Source organism: Oryctolagus cuniculus, chromosome 12, assembly GCF_051225735.1.
Source record: "Oryctolagus cuniculus isolate XC-2025 breed Fujian yellow rabbit chromosome 12, ASM5122573v1, whole genome shotgun sequence".
Lineage (NCBI taxonomy): Eukaryota > Metazoa > Chordata > Mammalia > Lagomorpha > Leporidae > Oryctolagus > Oryctolagus cuniculus.
In genome coordinates, this window is record NC_142878.1 from 88,221,173 (window position 1) to 88,240,191 (window position 19,019).

General features: G+C 55.8%; 1 protein-coding gene across 3 annotated transcripts; it reads right to left on the reverse strand.

The window, feature by feature from the left end:
• Positions 1-282: 282 nt before the first annotated feature.
• Positions 283-18,697, reverse strand: UBAP1L (ubiquitin associated protein 1 like). Of its 3 annotated transcripts, none has more exons than XM_017347953.4 (5): positions 18,422-18,686; positions 10,761-11,288; positions 7,747-7,959; positions 1,895-1,996; positions 283-1,533 (listed from the first exon to the last, which is right to left on the reverse strand). In XM_017347953.4, the coding sequence occupies exons 1-5, from the start codon at positions 18,539-18,541 to the stop codon at positions 1,399-1,401; spliced, it is 1,098 nt and encodes a 365-aa protein (XP_017203442.1). In that variant the 5' UTR covers positions 18,542-18,686; the 3' UTR covers positions 283-1,398. The 3 variants fall into 3 exon arrangements, with proteins under 3 accessions (XP_017203442.1, XP_008267107.1, XP_069909481.1); XM_008268885.5 differs by lacking the exon at positions 18,422-18,686 and adding an exon at positions 11,425-11,840; XM_070053380.2 differs by lacking the exon at positions 7,747-7,959 and having other exon boundaries at positions 18,422-18,697.
• Positions 18,698-19,019: the final 322 nt, after the last annotated feature.

Genomic DNA, 19,019 nt, shown 5'->3' on the forward strand with positions numbered 1-19,019 from the left:
GGACAATACGTAGAATTTTCATTTTATTTACGTATTTGAGAGGTGGAGAGACAGACAGACTTTCTATCTGCCCCTTCACTTCCCAAGTACCCATGACAGTAGGGGCTGGGCCAGGCTGAAGCCAGGAGCCAGAAACTCCATCCAGGTTTCCCACGTAGGCGGCAAGGTCCCAAATACTTGAGCCATTGCCACTGTCCCCCAGAGTGCACGTTAGCAGGAAGTTAGAATCATGAGGAAAGCCAGGACTTGAATTCAGGGCCAGTGACATGGGGTGTCAGCATCTTTTTAAAAAGTTTTCTTTATTTTTATTCAAAAGGTAGAGGGGAGAGAGAGAGAAACTTCCACCCACTGATTCACTTCCCAAAGGCCTGCAACAGCCAGGCTGGGTCAGAGCCAGGAACTCCATCTGGGTCTCCCATATAGGTGGCGGGGACCCAAGTACGTGCGCTATCCTCTGCTGCCTTCCAGGAAACTGGACTGGCAGCAGGGCAGCGTTGGAACCCAGGCATGCTGAAATGGGACATGGGCATCCCAGTGGCAGCCTAACCCCCAGGGTCCCTGATGTAACTTGTGACCTCGTCAAATCGCTCTACCTTTCCTGGGAAACGGAGGCCCGAAGAGGCCTTGAGCTGGACACCAACAGAACCCCAATCAGGAATCAGGTCTTCCAACTGGCACGGAGCCCAGGAGGAGCTCACGGGGCTCAAAGAGAGCTGCCAGTCATTCGTCCTCACTTCCTTAAGAGCAAAGCTACCAGTGCACACAGCTTAAAGGGTCAGCTGCCGGTGATGTTTACAAAGCCTGCAGGGAAGGCAGCTCCTGGCCCAGGATCCCCCCTCTCTCTTCCCAGAGGCAGTAGCTTCCAACTCCAGCCGCCTTAGGGTATTTACTCCCACCCTGGGCATCCTTCCTGCTTCAGCAGTGAACACAAGTCGCTTTGTGCTACAGTTTTTTTTTTTTTTAAAGATGTATTTCATTTGTTTGAAAGACAGTTACAGAGGAAGAGGTAGAGAGAGAGAGAGAGAGAGAGAGAGAGAGAGAGGTCTTCCATCCGCTGGTTCACTCCCCAGATGGCTGCAATGGCCGGAGCTGTGCCGATCTGGAGGCAGGAGCCAGGAGCCTCCTCTGGGTCTCCCACGCAGGTGCAGGGGCCCAAGGACTTGGGCCATCTTCTACTGCTTTCCCAGGTCATAGCAGGGAGCTGGATCGGAAGAGGAGCAGCCGGGACTCGAACCGGCGCCCATATGGGATGCCGGCGCTTCAGGCCAGGGCTTTAACCCTCTGCGCCACAGCGCTGGGCCCACAGTTGGGTTTTAATAACGCAGTCAGGACGGGCTGCAGGAGTGGCCCTGGCCGGGGTGCCCGGGCACCGAGGAGGGCTCTGCGGCCCTGGCGTGGTCACTGGGCGCAGGCCACCAGCTCCTCCAGCGCTTGCTCCCGGCGGTTGCCATGGACCAGCAACACCTCCTTGATGCGCTCCTGCTGGAAGCCCATGTCGCTGAACTGCTCCCAGAGGCGCAGGAACTCCCCGGCCTGAGGGAGAGGAAGCAGCACGGGCACTGGGGGCTCCACGAGTCCTGGTCTCAGCCCGGGAGCCCCCGACACCAGCGCCAGAAAGCTGTGTGCCCCGCCCCGACCCAGGCCAGATAAACTTGGTCTCAGCCCAGGGAGTACCCCCCAATCAGAAAGCTGTGTGCCCTGCCCCAGGTCAGATGAACTTGATCCCGGGCGGCACTTGTGGTTTCCCTGTGTCTCTAGGGTGATGCGGGCTCCCCCCTTTCTTCCTCTGCCCAGGATGGGCATTTCTCCCGCCCCACCTCTTCCCATTCTCCTCCCCGCCCCCCAGGCCCACAGCCCCCACAGTGGGCTCATGCATGCCCAAGGCTCTGCTAACCTGGCTTTCTGAGAACTGGAACATCTCCATGGCTTCGTCCACCAGGCCCTCCTCGTAGCCCTGGCGCAGCAGCCGGTCACAGGCGCTGAGGTAGCCGAGAAACTGGGCCAGAAGTGGGCAGAGAGAGAGGACAGTGAGAGGAGCGGCCGAGGCAGCCGACAGGGCAGGAGGCTCCCAAGGGTCTCACTGAGGCCTGAGGTCAGGGCCAAGCACACCGGGCAGGCGTCCACATGCACTGTGGGCCCAGAGACCTCCTCTGAGGACCCAGGGACAGGCAGCCAGTGAGTCCTGGCCAGTCGTCCCAGTTGGAGACTGGAGCCCAGGAGAAGGGCTGGGCAGATCTGCCAGGGTGTGCACAGAACCTAGGTGGGGGGCAGGGCCACACACACACACACCCTCCCTGCGAGCACCCACCTCGGGGAATGTGTAGCCCCTCCCCCAGGCACATCTCTGCCTGGCCTCTTGGAGCCCCTACTGTGCAATGGTCCCCGGCCAACCTATGCGGGGACTGCATAGGAGACTTGCAGGGCTGGGGGCCTGTTCAAATCGCTTCCTGCTGGTGTCCACTTTACCAGTAGGAGAGTAGTGCTGCCTCCTCCCACGCCCCCCAGGACTCTGCATATCCGGCTCCTGAACCCAGCCAGGGCCAGCCTCTCCCCGTCCCAGGAGAGCCATCCTGCCCCTCCGGCTTCCTGGGTGCCCTGTGCTTGCCCTATTACAGCACGCACATGGCTGGGTAATGGCCTCACTTAATCCTTCTCATCTGTCACCTGCCAACTTTCCACTCCAAGAGGCAGGGGCTGTGTCAGTCCCGCATCCCCAGCACAATGGCAGGCCGAGGGAGCTCAATGAATGTACGCCTGTGTTTATAAATGAATTAAGAACTACCTTCGAGAAACTCCCGACTCAGTGGGGGAGATAAACCAGATACGGGGCAACAGCTGTGCCAGGGAAACCACAGCAGGATTTATAGGCTGCAGCCGCCAAACGAAGGCTCCAGACCCTGAGAATTAGGAGTCTCCGTGGAGAAGGAAGCAGCCTGGGTTTCCGCAGCCCTCAGGAGCTGGGCAGAAAGCACGGCTCCTCTGGGCGGATGGTGTTCAAACGGGGTTAACCCCGCCCAGCTGGTCCCAGCACAGGAGGCGTCAGCAGTAACGGGCCCAGGGATGTGCTCAGAGCTTCTGCCTGGGACCCCTTGGCCTTGCTCTGACTGCATCTGGAAAGCCACTCAGCCAAGCCCTCCTTTCACAGCTGAGAAAACAGAGGTGCAGCCGGGGCAGGTGGCTCGCAGGGCTAGGACCTCTTGTCAGCGCCTTGTCCCCCAGGGGAGTCAGCTGCTGGCAGAGGGCTTTGAGCTGGCGGCACAGCAGACAGGAGGAGGGCAGGGGCGGTGAGCAGGTGCTCCCTCCCCTTGTGGCCCGTCCCCAGCAATGGTTCGCAATCTCAATGGTGCTCAGTGCTGCTACCTCCAACAGCTTTAAAAGCTACTGCTGCCTGCCCCCAGTGATGTCATTGGCCTGGGCGATGCGACTTCTTTTTACGCTCCCCGGGTGCCCGATGTGCAGGCAAGACTGAGAATCAATGGATCAAGGGATGGCTGACTTTAGTCCACACCACACCAGGCTGTGTTCTGGAACCTTCCACAGACCTTGCAATTCTAGGCTCCTGGGCACATTGGTGTGTGTGTGTGTGTGTGTGTGTGTGTGTTCTAAATAGGGCCTGGGAATTTGCATGTGTAAAGATGTTGCTCCCTGGTCATCTTCTGGGCCTACGGGACTGCAGGAACAACCCAGCTGTCGCCTTCAGATCCCGGGATGAGGCCTCCAGAAGTGATCGGCTCCAAACACACATTGCTCCTCTAACCTGGGAATAGGAAAACTGAGGCTCACAGGCGAAGCCCGATGGGCCTCGAGTCCCCTTGGGAGTCACGGCCTGGTCGGGGGACCCTCACACGTGCCACACAATATGGATACTGAGCCTCGCAGAAAGAATGAAGACAGACAAAGCTTACATTTTGCCTTCCTTCTCCTCTCCCTGACTTTTTTTTTTTTTTTTTTTTTTTTTTTTTTTTTTTTTTTACAGGCAGAGTGGACAGTGAGAGAAAGAGACAGAGAGAAACGTCTTCCTTTGCCGTTGGTTCACCCTCCAATGGCCGCCGTGGTTGGCACGCTGCGGCCGGGCCGGCGCACCGCGCTGATCCGAAGCCAGGAGCCAGGTGCTTATCCTGGTCTCCCATGGTGTGCAGGGCCCAAGGACTTGGGCCATCCTCCACTGCACTCCCTGGCCACAGCAGAGAGCTGGCCTGGAAGAGGGGCAACCGGGACAGAATCCAGCGCCCCGACCGGGACTAGAACCCGGTGTGCCGGCGCCGCAAGGCGGAGGATTAGCCTAGTGAGCCGCGGCGCCGGCCTCTCCCTGAGTTTTGTGGGTTTTTTTTGTTTTTTTTTTTTTTTTTGACAGGCAGAGTGGACAGTGAGAGAGAGAGACAGAGAGAAAGGTCTTCCTTTTGCCATTGGTTCACCCTCCAATGGCCGCCGCGGCCAGCGCGCTGCGGCCGGCACACCGCGCTGATCCGATGGCAGGAGCCAGGAGCCAGGTGCTTTTCCTGGTCTCCCATGGGGTGCAGGGCCCAAGCACCTGGGCCATCCTCCACTGCACTCCCTGGCCACAGCAGAGGGCTGGCCTGGAAGAGGGGCAACCGGGACAGAATCCGGCGCCCCGACCGGGACTAGAACCCGGTGTGCCGGCGCCGCTAGGCGGAGGATTAGCCTAGTGAGCCGCGGCGCCGGCCCTCTCCCTGAGTTTTTTAAGAGTCCTGTCTCCCTCACCAGACACCCTCCCTTCTGGGCCACCTGTCACTCATCTCGGACGGAAAGCACTGACCGCAGTGTGTGTCTTTTAAGGCAGGGAAGGCACCTGAACTCAAAGGAGCTGCCTGGCTTAGGGCGGAACTTCAGAAAACTTCGAGAAATGCCAGCTTAGTGGGGGAGGAAAGTGAAGTGGTGCGAAGGCCACCCCTGGCGCCTGGCCGCTGACCTCCCCCGGGGAAGAAGGCCACCAGCTGGGGGCCAGGCAGCTGGTCCCTGCCTGTCTGGGAATGCAATGTTCCCAACACAATGGGCTCCTTGCAGCCCACCCACTAGGAGGCCAGGGCCTGGGGCTGGCGCTGAGTCATCCTCAGACACCCACGGGCCGGGAGTGGCGTGTCAGGGCCCTGGGGGGTCTGGCCCCTCACGGCTCTCCTGGCCAGATCCTTGGCCAAGGTCCTAGTTTTTCGGTGGCAGCTGCAGGTTGGGGGAACTTTAGATGCACTCCTAAACCTCCAGCGAGCCTGGGGTGCTGCCCTCGGACAGACGTCCTCACACAGAACCTGAGAAGAGCAACAAAGATTCAGAGTCCCGGCTGCCCGCTCTCGGCGCCGGTGCTGCCCCTGACGGGCGAGGTGAGCGTCCCTGGCTCAGCACAGTCAAAGCACAGCGACCTGGCAGGATTCAGAAGGCCTCACTGGACACGCTCAGACCAGGGGCTGCCACCGGGAGAGTGCTCAGCTCACCCCTCCGTTTCAGACACAGGAGACGCACCGAATCGGAAGGCTTCCTCCAGGACAGGGCAGGGATGGGTGAGCTCCGGGGAGAGTGGAAGCACAAGGGGCCGGGGAGTGGATCAGGTGCATCTCCCCACCTCCCCAGCCTGGGGGGCAGCACATCCTGTTTCCAGCTCCAGTCTGAGGGTCATTCTCCTCCCGCCACTCCCTCCCCCAGGGGCAGGCAGCTCTGCAACCCAGGGACCCAACACCCAGCCGCAAGCTCTCCGATGGTGATGGGGGTGAAGCGAGGACAGGAGAAAGGGAGCAAGGGTCAGCTTTCCCACCACGGAGAGTCCCAGGGATACACTGGGGAGGGGGCTTAGGCAATGGCATTCAGGGTCACTTGTCAGAATCTCAGCCCAGCATGAAGGCCCCGTCCATCAGCCCCCAGCTCCCCTCTGTCTCATTCCACCAGCCCGCCTCTGGCACCCTCTCCCGTTCAGCAACGCTGCTCCGATCAGAGACCCCACCCCACCCCAGATGCTTCCTCCCAGCCTCCACGCCTTGGTTCCCTCTGTCCCTCTGGCTGGGAATATCATCCCTTCTCTCTCCTTCAAAGTCAGCTCTTATCCATCCTTGAAGTCCAGCTCAGCGCCTGGCACTTCACAAAGCCCCTCTTGGTCACTGGACCCTCCCGTGGCAGATTGAGGATGCCCACAAATCCCTCACAGTCCCTCCCATCGGCAGGTGGAGCCTATTTTTCCACTCTTTGAATCTGGGCCGGTCTATGACATGCTTTGACCAATAGAATGAGGTGGAAGTGATCAATGCCCAATGTCAGCACGGGTCTCAAAAGACGTGTCGGTTTTCACTCTTGCAATCTGAGGGCCCAGTGGGCTAGCTTGCTGGCGACATATGGCCTGGCTGACAAACAGCACCAACCATTAGGCCCCTTAGACCATTCGGCCCCAGCTGAGTCAGCAAGCTGCAGCCACATGAGAGGCTCCAGGTGAGGTTAGCACATGAACCACCCAGCTGAGTCCACCCCCCAACTGTCGCCCCAGAGAATGACAGCAAATAAATGGTTGTTGGAGTGTGCCACTAGACGCCAGGACCCTTTTGCTCCCTAGCAGTAGCTGGCAGAAGGAACACCCCTCCTAGGCCCCTGTGCCCCCACTCGCACCTCTCGTTAGGCCCTTCGGGGCCCCTCACTCCCCTGCAGGTGCACACACGTTCCTGGCTCGTTCTGGGGTCAAGGCCTGCTTCCAAATATCAGAGCAGCCCAGAGCGCTCCACTTGGAGTGCCATCAGGAAGAGGTTCCCTAAGAGAGAGAACAGAATCCGGGTGCGATCGACCCCATGATGCACCTTCCAGACAGCCCGGCGTTGAAGGACTTGTTGCTCCACACGCTGGGAGAGCTGGGAGGCCCCGGGAGATGCCTGCCCCTTCGGGGAAGGAATGCCTTGGCTGCACACGTCTCTGGCCGCCCTTCCCACACGCAGTGGCTGATGGATGGGGTGTAAATTGCCTGGGGTTGGCTGGTGGTGCTGTTGCGCCTGCCTTAAGGCTCAGCCTCTCCCCCTGCCTGCTTCCCGCTCTGTCCCCACCGCCCCACCCCCTACAGGAGCTGAACCCGAGGGTCTCCTCCTGCATGCCAGACTCCACCTGCGTCTCCTTCCAGGAGAGCCCAAGCTGCATCACTGGGTTTGATGAACCTTGGTTTTCCTCATAGCTCCTGGCTGCATCTGAATGCCCAGGAAGTGCTCAATAAATACTCTTGACTGTAGGGAAATGGGGAGAGAGAGAGAGAGGGAGGGAGAGAGAGAGATGGGTATGGCTAAACTATTCATGAAGAGATGAGGTTAGAGCTGTGCCATGCAATATGGCAGCCACAATCTACATGTTGCTATTTGAATTTAAATTAAATAAAATTCCTAAAATGCAGTTTCTCAATGACAGTAGCCTTGTTTCCAGTAACCATACGTGGCTGGTGGCTATTGTGTTGCATAACACAAATAGAAAACACCTCTCTCATCATAGAAAGTCACACTGGACAGCTCCTGACTGCCTGTATTTGGGCCAGGGACCAGGGCAGAAGCAGAAGGTTGGGGCTCCTCAAGTGGGTATGGGGGTCCCAGATGAACTCTGATGCAAGAGGTGGCAGTAGAGTCTGGAAACGGGCTCACAAGCCCACCAGAGATGAGTGCCATCCTGAGGGTCTGCCTCTGAAGAGAAGGAAGCAAAAGTATCCCAGGTTAAAGATGAAAAGCGCATGGCCACTCGCCTGGCTCAGCGGTACAGCCCCTCGGCTCGGGACCGACTCACCTGGCTCAGGCTCTGCCTCCCCGTCTTCTGCAGGGCCACAATGGCCCTTCCCAGGGGGTAGCCCAGAGCCACCACCGGCCCGATGAGGTCTTGCTCCTCCTGGCTCAGGGCGGACAGCAGATCAGCCGCAGCAGCATCAGGCTGGGATCTGTGGTGGTGGAGAGGCTGCGGTGCCTCCCCGGGAGGTGGCAGGCAGGTGTACGGGCTGAGAGACTGAAATACAGACAGGCTGAGCACAGCAGTTACTGCAGGGGTGACATCTGGCTGGCACAGACACTGCGCAAAGTGCTTTTGTGTGCCACCTTCTCTACCGAGTGTCAGGGCCAGCGGTGTGGAGGTGCCTGCAGACCCCAGCTCCCCACGGCCCACTGGGTCCCCTCGTGGGTGATAGGGAAGCAGTCACAGAAGCTGGCACACAGGGCTGTCATGAGGCGTAAGTGAGATGGTGTGAGAACAGGGATTAGCAAAGGACCTGGCCCAGGGGGAATTTACCAAAAGCTAATAGTTCATTTATCGCCTAGAAGGTCATGCAAAAGAACTATGATAGGTCCAGCCAAGTATCTCATTTTGCAGATACTGAAATCGAGGCTCAGAGAAGTTAAAGAACCTCACATGCAACACGTGTTTGGGACCTGAACCCCCACTCCAAGTGTTCTTTATCCCACCCCTTAGCGAGGGGAGCTCAGGCATGGAGCTTCCTGGCCAGATCCTCCTCCTTGAAGTCGGCTGGGCAGGCGCTTGGCAGGGGAGCAGGTGGCCACTGGACACACGAGCCCCTCTGCTGTGGTGCTGGAGAAACCCAAGCAGACTCTGGACCAAGGAGGCGGGCAGGACGGCACTGCAATTGGCTTGGCTGGCATCACCCCTCCCGTTTCTCCCGAGGAAGTACCCTTAGGCTAGCTTCTGCCCTGCCCTCTTTCTTTATTATTATTATTTTTTTTTTTTGACAGGCAGAGTGGACAGTGAGAGAGAGAGACAGAGAGAAAGGTCTTCCTTTGCCGTTGGTTCACCCTCCAATGGCCGCCGCTGCAGCCGGCGCACCGCGCTGATCCGATGGCAGGAGCCAAGATCCAGGTGCTTTTCCTGGTCTCCCATGGGGTGCAGGGCCCAAGCACCTGGGCCATCCTCCACTGCACTCCCTGGCCATAGCAGAGAGCTGGCCTGGAAGAGGGGCAACCGGGACAGAATCCGGCGCCCCGACCGGGACTAGAACCCGGTGTGCCGGCACCGCAAGGTGGAGGATTAGCCTATTGAGCCACGGCGCCGGCTTATTATTATTATTATTTTTTTTTTGACAGGCAGAGTGGACAGTGAAAGAGAGAGAGAAACAGAGAGAAAGGTCTTCCTTTGCCGTTGGATCACCCTCCAATGGCCGCCACGGCTGGTGTGCTGTGGCCGGCGCACCGCGCTGATCCGAAGGCAGGAGCCAGGTGCTTCTCCTGATCTCCCATGGGGTGCAGGGCCCAAGCACTTGGGCCATCCTCCACTGCACTCCCTGGCCACAGCAGAGAGCTGGCCTGGAAGAGGGGCAACCGGGACAGAATCCGGCATCCCGACCAGGACTAGAACCCGGTGTGCCGGCGCCGCAAGGCGGAGGATTAGCCTAGTGAGCCGCGGCATTGGCCATCTCTGCCCTCTTTCAAGGGCAGCTCAGCTGCCAGCCTGGCTCCTGGGGCCGAGGCTGGATGGGGGGGCCTGGGAATTCCCTGCCCACCGCCATCTTCTCAGGGGGTTTCCCGCCGTGACCATACCCCAGGGCCTGCCCTGCCCTTACCTTCATGGTGGAGAATGTCCGAATTTTAGGAGCCAGGTCTGCTCTGGTGTCCTTAGTAAAGGTTCCTAGCTACTCTCGGCCCCAGTTCCCTGTCAATGGCATCTCTGCCCCACCCGGCCCACTGTGGTGTTGTCAGGGGCAAGGAAGAGCCATCCCGGCCTCAGCATCAGGTGCCTGAGGTGGGCACGGCCCACCCAGCTCACGGATTCTCAGCTCCCCCTCTCTGTCAGCTCTGCGTGCAGGGTCACTGGGCCACTGCACAGGTGGGGAAGGGGTGGCTCAGAGTGGTTCGGTGACTTGCCTAAGGTCACTCAGCAGTGGGTGGGAAAGGCCAGGTGGCAAGTCCGATTTCCGGATTTAATTTCAGCCTGCCTCGGTTCTGCAGCCTCTCTGGGCCTGAGGGATGGGGCTGCAGGGGGTGGGAAGCCATGCTCTGCTGCAGTCCTGCTCCTTCCTATCTGCTCTGAACCCGGGTCTGTGGAGTCTGAGACTTCCATAATTCAGAGGGGGACCTTTCAAAAGGCAAAGAACACAATATAATGGGTAAAAATTTGGGTGCAGACCTAGGAAGGGGTAAAGTGAGAGGTGTGAGGCTTAGCTGTCTCTGGCTTCGCTCTGATTCACTCCTGCTCCAGGTTCTCCCTGGGTCACCTCCTCCATCCTGAAGCCCTCCCAGCCTGCAGCAGCCTGGGTCTCTGTCTTCCAACACCTGATCTCTCTGAACGGGACTGGGGCTTTGTCCCACTGCCCTTTGGCCAACCTTCCTTTGTCCTGTGCTTGGGACCTTGTGTGGCTCACGCCGGTGTCTGGCAGGAAGTAACGGCAGGGGTGGAACCCCCAGCCCAAGACAAATCTCACGGTGGGCAGCCCTAGATTTGTTGCTGTTCACTGATTCAACCAACAGACATTCAGTGAGCACCCCCTATGGGTCAAGTGTGCTGCCGCGTGCTATGGAAACAAAAATAAACAGAATCTAATCCCTGTCCAGAAAAGAACTCATCCCACGGAAGAGACAGGCACGGGCTGGGGAATTAAAATCACTGGACTCGCGCCCTGGCAGAGGCAAAGCAGGCACAGCGGACACGCACATGGGGGCCTCGGGCCGGGAACGTTCTCTGTCTAGGAAAAAGGCTACAGCGGGACTGCACAATGCAGGGCCTGGCGGGAGCAGGTCAAGGAAGGCAGGAGGGGGCCGAGGCTGCGGGCCCGGTCCTCGGTCGAGCAGGGGCGGAATCCTTACCGCGACCGTGGGCTTGTGGCTGCGCAGCGGGGGCATGGCGCCCGCCGTGGAGGGTCGCTGGGGCAGCACGGGGGCGTCGGCGAGCGGGGCTGCGGGCGCGGGCGCCGGGCCGGAGCAGCAGAGGCTCAGCGCGCGCTGGCCGCGGGGGCGAGGCAGCAGCGTGCGGGGCCGGGCGGCCAGCCGGCCCTCCGAGAGCCGCCGCCGAGTGCCCGCGGGTTCCGAGCGCACGCCGCTCAATGCGCCCAGCGAGCCCCGGCGCGGGCCCGGCTCCTCCTCGCTGCCGGAGGAGACGCCTTCCTCATCCTCCCCTACTTTCTCCTCTTCCTCCTCCTCCGGCTGCTCCTGAAGTCCGGCCTCTGGGCTTTTGCTGGCAGTAGGCGCCGGTGCCAGCTGGTGTTCCGGGCTCAGCAGCAAGAGCCAGGCTGGAGGCGCTGACGCTGTCCCCGGGTCCCCGCACTGGGACGGGCAGGGTCCCGGAAGGGCGGCTTCCACCCAGAAGAGCGCCTTTCTTTCCAGGCTGAAGTTGTGCTGCGGAGAGAAGGCGACGTGAGGCCCAACCGGTGTGCACACCCACCCCTGGGGAGAACCTGTGCAGCCAGACAGCTCAGGCTTGGGCAGCTCCTGGCATCCATCACAGCCCACCCTCACCCTGGGAGGGAGCTACCATCGCCGGAGAGAGGTCACTAACGGTTTGATGGCAAATTCCGCTATGAAAGACCGAGCGAGGAACTGCAGTGTCTAAGATCCTTAGCCATGCACTATGTCACTGAACGACAGGTGTTTAAGAACTTCTTCCGGTAAAACTTGTTCCCCAAGAAGAGGCTTTGGCCTGAGCACAGAAGCCTTTGGCATGGAGCAGTCACCCCGGAGGCCTGTCCAGGCAGACAAGTCCCGCTGCGGGGTAACCCCTCTCCCGACTCATCCCCTCTACCGCCACCCAAGGTTACTCTGGGGCCCCGGAAATGCAATAATGGCTAATCTTTGCTCAACTCAGTGGGTTCTGGTGTCACTGCTATTCCAGATTATGAAAATGAGGCTCAGGATCTGAGGATCATTGTATTTGCCCAGGACAGATGGTGGTGGGTGGCTGAGCAGTGTTCTCCGTCACCTAATCCAGGGGCTTTCTCCCCGGGAGCAGGCCACCCAGAGAAACCATGTAGGGGAGCTGGAGCTTGGTCCCACATCAGAGTGCCTGCGTCCATTCCCAGCCCCCGACCGCGGCGTCCTACCAGTCAGCCCTTGGGAGCAGTGGTGATGGCTCAAATAATTAGGCTCCTCTCTCCTCACGGGAGACCTGAATCATGTTCCTGGCTCCAGTCCTGGCCATGGTGGGCATCTGGGGTGTGAACCAGCCAATGGGAGCTCCCTGTGTCTCTGTCTCTCAAATTTAAAAAAGCAATCTGGGGCTGGCTCCGTGGCTCACTAGGCTAATCCTCTGCGTGAGGCTCCGGCACCCCAGGTTCTAGTCCCGTTCGGGGCGCCGGATTCTGTCCTGGTTGCTCCTCTTCCAGTCCTGCTCTCTGCTGTGGCCTGGGGGGCAGTGGAGGATGGCCCAAGTGCTTGGGCCCTGAGACCAGGAGGAACGGAAGGAAAACCTTTCTCTCTGTCTCTCTTTTTTACTGTTTAACTCTGCCTATCCAAAAAAAAAAAAAAAAAACTGAAACCCACATAAATAATTTCACTTGATAATTTATAAATGAGTTAAAATTAAATATTCCCATCACCTACTTTTAAAACTAAGAACCATTTGTCTTAATGGTTAAGATTTTGGTTGAGAGGCCTGCATCCCATATCCGAATACCTGGGTTCAAAACACACCTCTGGCTCCTGACTCCAGCTTCCTGCTAATGTAGACCCTGGGAGTAGTATCGATAACTCAAGTAGCTGGGTTCCTGCCACCTGGAGACCTGAACAGAGTTCTCTGTTCTGACTTCAGCATGGCCCAGGCCTGGCCACTGTGGGAATTTGGGGATTGAACCAAAGATGGGAGCAGCTACATATAAAATTTGTATGTCTCTCTGCCTCTCAAATAAATTAACTTAAAAATTCTAAAAAGATGAATTCCGAAAAAATCCAAGATTCAAATATGTGTTATGAAACTGTAAAAGCACTAAGAGAAAACAGGAGAGAAGTCCTTCACAATCTCAGGTGGACAGGCCTTTCTCGTCTTGTATGGAAATCCAGAAGCTGGATGAGGTGTGTGCCGCACAGGTGAGACACCACCTGGAACACCGCGTCCTATCCTGCACTGTCTGGGCTCGAGTTCCGGCTCTGCTCTTGATCCAGCTGCCTGTTAACGGGACCTGGGAGAGAGCAGGTGATTGGGTCCCCACCACCCATGTGAGGGATCTGAATGGAGTTCCGGGTTTGTGGCTTCAGCTTAGCCCAGCTCTAACTCTTGGGAGCATTTGGAAAGTGAACCAGTGAATGGATGATCTTTCTCTTTCAAATACATTAAAAAAAAAAAAAAAAAAAGTCCAGAAGCCATCAAAGATAATTCTGCCACAAAAACACCCAAAATCTGCATGGCAAATATGCCCTATAAACAAAATCATAAGGCCAATGACAAACTTGGTGGTGGTGTTGGGGGCTGGGGAGCCGCACTCCTATCACAGCCAGGGGGCTAACTCCACTAACAGAGAGTGTATGCCTAGGAATAGGTAAGATAAATGCCAACAGCCCAACAGGAAAATGGGCAAAAGGTGGGAACAGTCCACAGAAAAGAATGCAAATGACTGTTACGCCTAGGAAAAGTTGCTGACCCTCACTCCCTATAGGAGAAGGCCAAATCACAACTCCACTGAGATACCATCTGCCTGTCCCTTAGCGGATCCAGCTGGACAACACTCCATGGGCCACCTGGGAGGAAAGGGCTTGCCTGTAACGCGGGTCAGTAGAAGCCCGAGGGAGGGCAATTTGGCTTGAAACTCAGACTCCAAAGGCTGTGTGCTGGAGTGAGCACTTCGCTGCAGCGTTATTCGTAATGGCTGAAGAACCCAAATGTCCACCGGAGGGCACTAGCACAGTAAAGTGTGATAGATACAGCCGTATAATGCAGTATCACGCAATGAAAAACACAGTTGAAGAAGCTTTCCATGAACTGATACAGAAAGATCTTAAAATATATTACACAAAAAAACCCAAGAATTATATATATATATATATATATATATATATATATATATATGGGTCTACCTTTTATGTAAAAAAGGAGGAAACTGTTGTATTTTCCTTACACATGTAAGACTCTCTGGAAGGCTATATTAAGAATGAAGGACAGGAGCTGATGTTGTGGCGTAGAAGGATAAGCCACTACTTGCTATGCCAGCATCCAGTATCGGAGCGCTGGTTCTAGTCCCAGCTGCTCTGCTTCAATGCAGCTTCCTCCTAATGTTCCCGGGAAGTCAGTAGATGATGGCTCAAGTATTTGGGTGCCTGTCACTTATGTAGGAGGTGGAGTTCTGGGCTCCTGGCTTTAGCCTGGCCCAGCCATAGCTGCTGCAGTCATTTGGGGAGTGAACTAGTGGATGAGAGATTTCTCTCTCTCTCTCCCCATCTACTCTGCCTTTCAAACAAATAAATGCATCTTTTTAAAATAAATAAATAAATACATACGGAGATCACCAGTGAGGGAGCAGATATGGGGAACAGTGCAGACGAGAAGGTGCAGGGGCTGGTAGACTGCTTGTGGGTTTGGGTCTGTTTTCTTTTTTTTTTTAAGATTTATTTATGGCTGACGCTGCAGCTCACTAGGCTAATCCTCCACCTGCGGTGCCGGCACACCGGGTGCTAGTCCCGGTCGGGGCGCCGGATTCTGTCCCGGTTGCCCCTCTTCCAGGCCAGCTCTCTGCTGTGGCCAGGGAGTACAGTGGAGGATGGCCCAGGTGCTTGGGTCCTGCACCCCATGGGAGACCAGGAGAAGCACCTGGCTCCTGCCTTCGGATCAGTGCGGTGCGCTGGCCGCAGCGGCCATTGGAGGGTGAACCAAGGGCAAAAGGAAGACCTTTCTCCCTGTCTCTCTCCCTCACTGTCTAACTCTGCCTGTCAAAAAAAAAAAAAATTTATTTATTTATTTGAAAGGCAGAGTTACAGAGAGGCAGAGGAAGAGAGAGAGAGAGAGAGAGAGAGAGAGAGCACGCTTCCATCTGCTGGTTCACTCCCCAGATGGCTGCAATGGCCAGAGCTGTGCTGATTTCAAGCCAGGAGCCAGGAGCCTCTTTCCAGTCTCCCACGCAGATGCAGGGGCCCAAGGACTTGGGACATCATCTACTGCTCTGCCCTCCCAGGACATAGCAGAGAGCTGGATCAGAAGTGGAGCAGCCAGGACTCGAACCAGTGCCAATATGGTATGCCAGCACAACAGGCAACAGCTTTACCTGTTATGGCACAGCGCCTGCCCCATGGGTCTGTTTTTAGTAAAGTTTTATTGGAACACAGCCACAGTCACCCCTTGTGGTTATACTGTCTATGGCTCTTTCTCCCCACAACAGCAGAATAATTTTAAAGATTTATTTATTTATGTGAAAGGCAGAGAGAGAGAGAGAGAGAGAGAGAGAGAGAGAGAGAGAGAGAAAGTCCTCCATCTGCTGGTTCACTCTCCAAACAGCTTCAATGGCTGGAGCTGTGCCAATCCAAAGCCAGGAGCCAGAAGCTTCATCCAGGCCTCCCACGTGGGTGCAGAGGCCCAAGGACATGGGCCTTCTTCTACTGCTTTCCCAGGCCATAGCAGAGAGCTGGATTGGAAACGGAGGAGCCAGGACTTGACCCAGCACCCATATGGGATGGCGGCACTGTAGGCCACGGCTTTACCCACTACACCACAGCACCAGCCCCAGACAGCAGAATAATTGATTCAGTTTTTACCCTGTTCTATACTACTTTATATAAATTGTATATGATAAATTGTACTATATAATTATATATTATATATAATACATATCTACTCATTTTTAAACTATATGAATGCATTTCTTAAAAACAAGAAATTAAAGGGAAACTATAAAAGAACAAAATAGACTTGTTGGGGCTTTCACTGTGGAAGAAAGGGCTCCCTGGGAAGCCAGCAGGGTGGAGGGAATGGACATGACTCAATAGACTCCTGTTGGAAATTTAGCTGTCACTCATAAGCCACGTGACTCTGTGCTCACCTGAGTGGGGGATGTGTTTTCCTGTGGCATGGTGCAGGAACGCCCACCTCTGAAATGCCTGCACCGCATAGCACAGTGCCTGGATTCAATTCCTGGCTTCCCTTGCAATTCTAGCTTCCTGCTAATACATACGCAGCAGGTGATGGCTCAAATACTTGGGTCCCTGCCACCCATGTGGGAGACCCAGATGGAATTCCTGGCTCCCGGCTTCAGCCCAGCCCAGCCCTGGCTGTTGTGGCCATTTGGGGAGTAAACCACAGGGCCAGTGCTGAGGCGCAAAGGGTTAAGCTGCTGTCTGTGATGCTGGCATCCCATATAAGCAGAAGTTTTAGCTCCCTGCTAATGGCCTGGGAAAACAGCAGAAGATGACCAAGTCCTTGGGCCCCTGCACTCATGTGGGAGAAGCTCCTGGCTCCTAGCTTCAGTTTGGTCCATCCCCAGCCGTTGCAGCCATCTGGGAAGTGAACCAGTGGATGGAAGATCTCTCCCCCCCGCCCCCTTTTCTTTCTCTGTAACTCTGCCTTTCAAATAAATAATTTTCTGGCACAGGCCTGGTGCTTAATAGGTGCTCAGTAACTGGTAGCTGTTGTTTTTCTCTGTAGGTTACTGTAGATTCACCTGGTAATCTAATTGCCATCTGGAACATATTGCCACGAGGCAATGAAACTCAAGTTCCAAACACTTGAATTTACAGCCAGGAGAGGCTGCAAATCATAGTCCGTGTCCAGTGCTCTTCTCTGTTAGTCTGGCCCAGCAATGAAAGAAATGGAGGCTCAGGGAGAGTGGCTACCCACCCTGAGAGTAGGGGGCAGAGCCGGTGTAAGCCCCTGGGCATGGCCTTGGCCGAAGGGAACTGTTTCTGTTTCTAGGGGAGGGAACCTTGGGATTAGCCTCCTGTCTGCATGGCTCAAGCTTGGTGGGGGTGGGGACCGGCGGTGGGGGGAGCTATGATCCCCACTTCCACTGCAGGCTCAGTAAAGCAAATTCCTTTTATGGACCACACGGGTCGTGTGCCAACCTGAGAGCCATAACACAGGCTCCCAGGGAGAGCAGGAGCGCCTGCCCCACGCAGCCTGGGCCCGGACACTGTGCTATGGGCTTGCCAGTGCTTATTTCAGGTCTGAAAACCTGGGGCCTGCGCAGGCTCAGTGCAGCTCCAGCGTCTGAAGATGGACAAGGCAGCACGGGGTCGTCTCCTGCACCCCTGGGTCACGCAGGCCCCTGTCTGACCCTCCCCAGGTCTCTGCTTTGCAGACTGTGCCCTGTGCTCCTGACTTCCCTGCAACAACCCGCCCCCTGCCACACATACACTTACTTTTTCCTTCAGAGCTTACCTGTTACATGTTTTATCTCACGTTCCACATCCTATTCTTAGCTCTGACATGACCTGGAGGGAGGACCCGAGTTCTAGTCATGTCATTGACACTCAATTTGGATAACTCCTTTCCCTTCTCTGGGTCCCAGGTTCCCTGTGTGCAAATGAGTGAGAGCAGAGCCAGGTCTATGAAGTGCCCTGTGGACGGCGGGGAGTGAACACACAGGGGCCTGGGGACCCAGCACCAAGGGGGCTCAAGGCCAGCTCCACAGTTCTTTGCAATCTTAATCTTTAATTATTTTTTCTTTTTTGAAATTCACGTGAATTTTGCATCCTACCCCTGACATAGCTGCGTTACATTATAAATGCAATAGGCTCCTCCTTTAAAATCGTCAAGTGAACTTGACTTTCCGGGAAGTTAAATCACTTTGTCCTGAGGCCACATGTGATACCACCACATATCCCAGGTGTGAGCCGTGTGACCTGAGCTACTTCAAGGCCACCTCCAGAGCAGAAGTGCTCTGGGTGTGTGCAGCAGTAGCGTCTCCTGGTGTATCCTGGGTAACTCGCTGCATCTCCACAGAGGATTCTGTCAGCCCAAACGAGTGACTCTAATGACAGAATGTCAGAGTGGCAGGCTGACAGGGAAGAGAGGAATTGGAGCATTCTTATAATGACTCTCAGACACATCACGTAGGCAGCCTCCAGTTGTCCTAAAACAAGACTCATGAAATAACGTTCATCACCCAGCCACCACTGCTCTTCCTTGAAACACCTTTTCCTCTACTGGACCACACAAGAGCAGGCCAAGCTGCCCTTTATTTATTTCTAAATTTTTATTTATTTATTTTTTATTTGAGAGGAGAGAGAGAGCACGCTTCTGTCTGCTGTCTCACTCCCCAAATGCTAACAAAGGCCAGGACTGAGCGGGCACCAGAGCCAGGAGCTGGGAACTCCCACATGGGTGGCACGAATCCAGTGCTTGAGCTCTCATTGCCGCCTCTCAGTTTCTGAATCAGCAGTCTAGATTCAGGAGCAGGGCTGGGAATCACACCCATCCACTCGGATGTGGAATGTGGACACCTTAACTATAAGCTAGATGCTTGCCCCAGAGCTGCCCCTTAAAATCAAGGAACAACGCCGCATTGGGCAGTCTCAGACCCAGGGGTGAGAAGAGACAGGCAGAGATACACACTTACCATAGAACCCAGCAGAAGCTCCCTGCAGGCTGGAACACTGAGCTCTGGCCCAGGGAGAGGTTCTGTGCCTATCACAAAGCCATTGGGGACCTTGAAGGGGACGCCATCGAGGGCACTCATTCTGTCAGAGACGTGTGGAGATGGCTTAGCAGGGCTGGGGCAGGTCTCCTGGTGGCAGGGAGAGAGTTCAGAGTCCTGAGGACCAGGCTCAGGCCTCAGATGGTCTCACTGCTCACCTCTGGTTGCTTGGCTGAGCCCCACACAACTGGAAAGCAAGAGGTGAAGTGACCAGTTCTGCACTGGGAGGAAATGAGTAAAAACAAGAGCATTCACACCGACAGGAACTGACCACTTCTCGTCTAAGTCAGGCTCTGGTCCAGCTTTCCAAAGCATGGTCCACAACACCAGCTCTGAAACATTTCATCTGAAGAGTTGTCACCCAAATGCATAAGGGAGAAGTAACATCAAATCACACAAACTCTTCCAGAGAAGAAGAAAACATGGAATACTCCTAACTCGCTTTGATTTCAGGAAACTCGTGATATTAAACTTGAGAAAAAAATTAGAAGCCAGTTTCTCATGAACACAAATGCAAAAA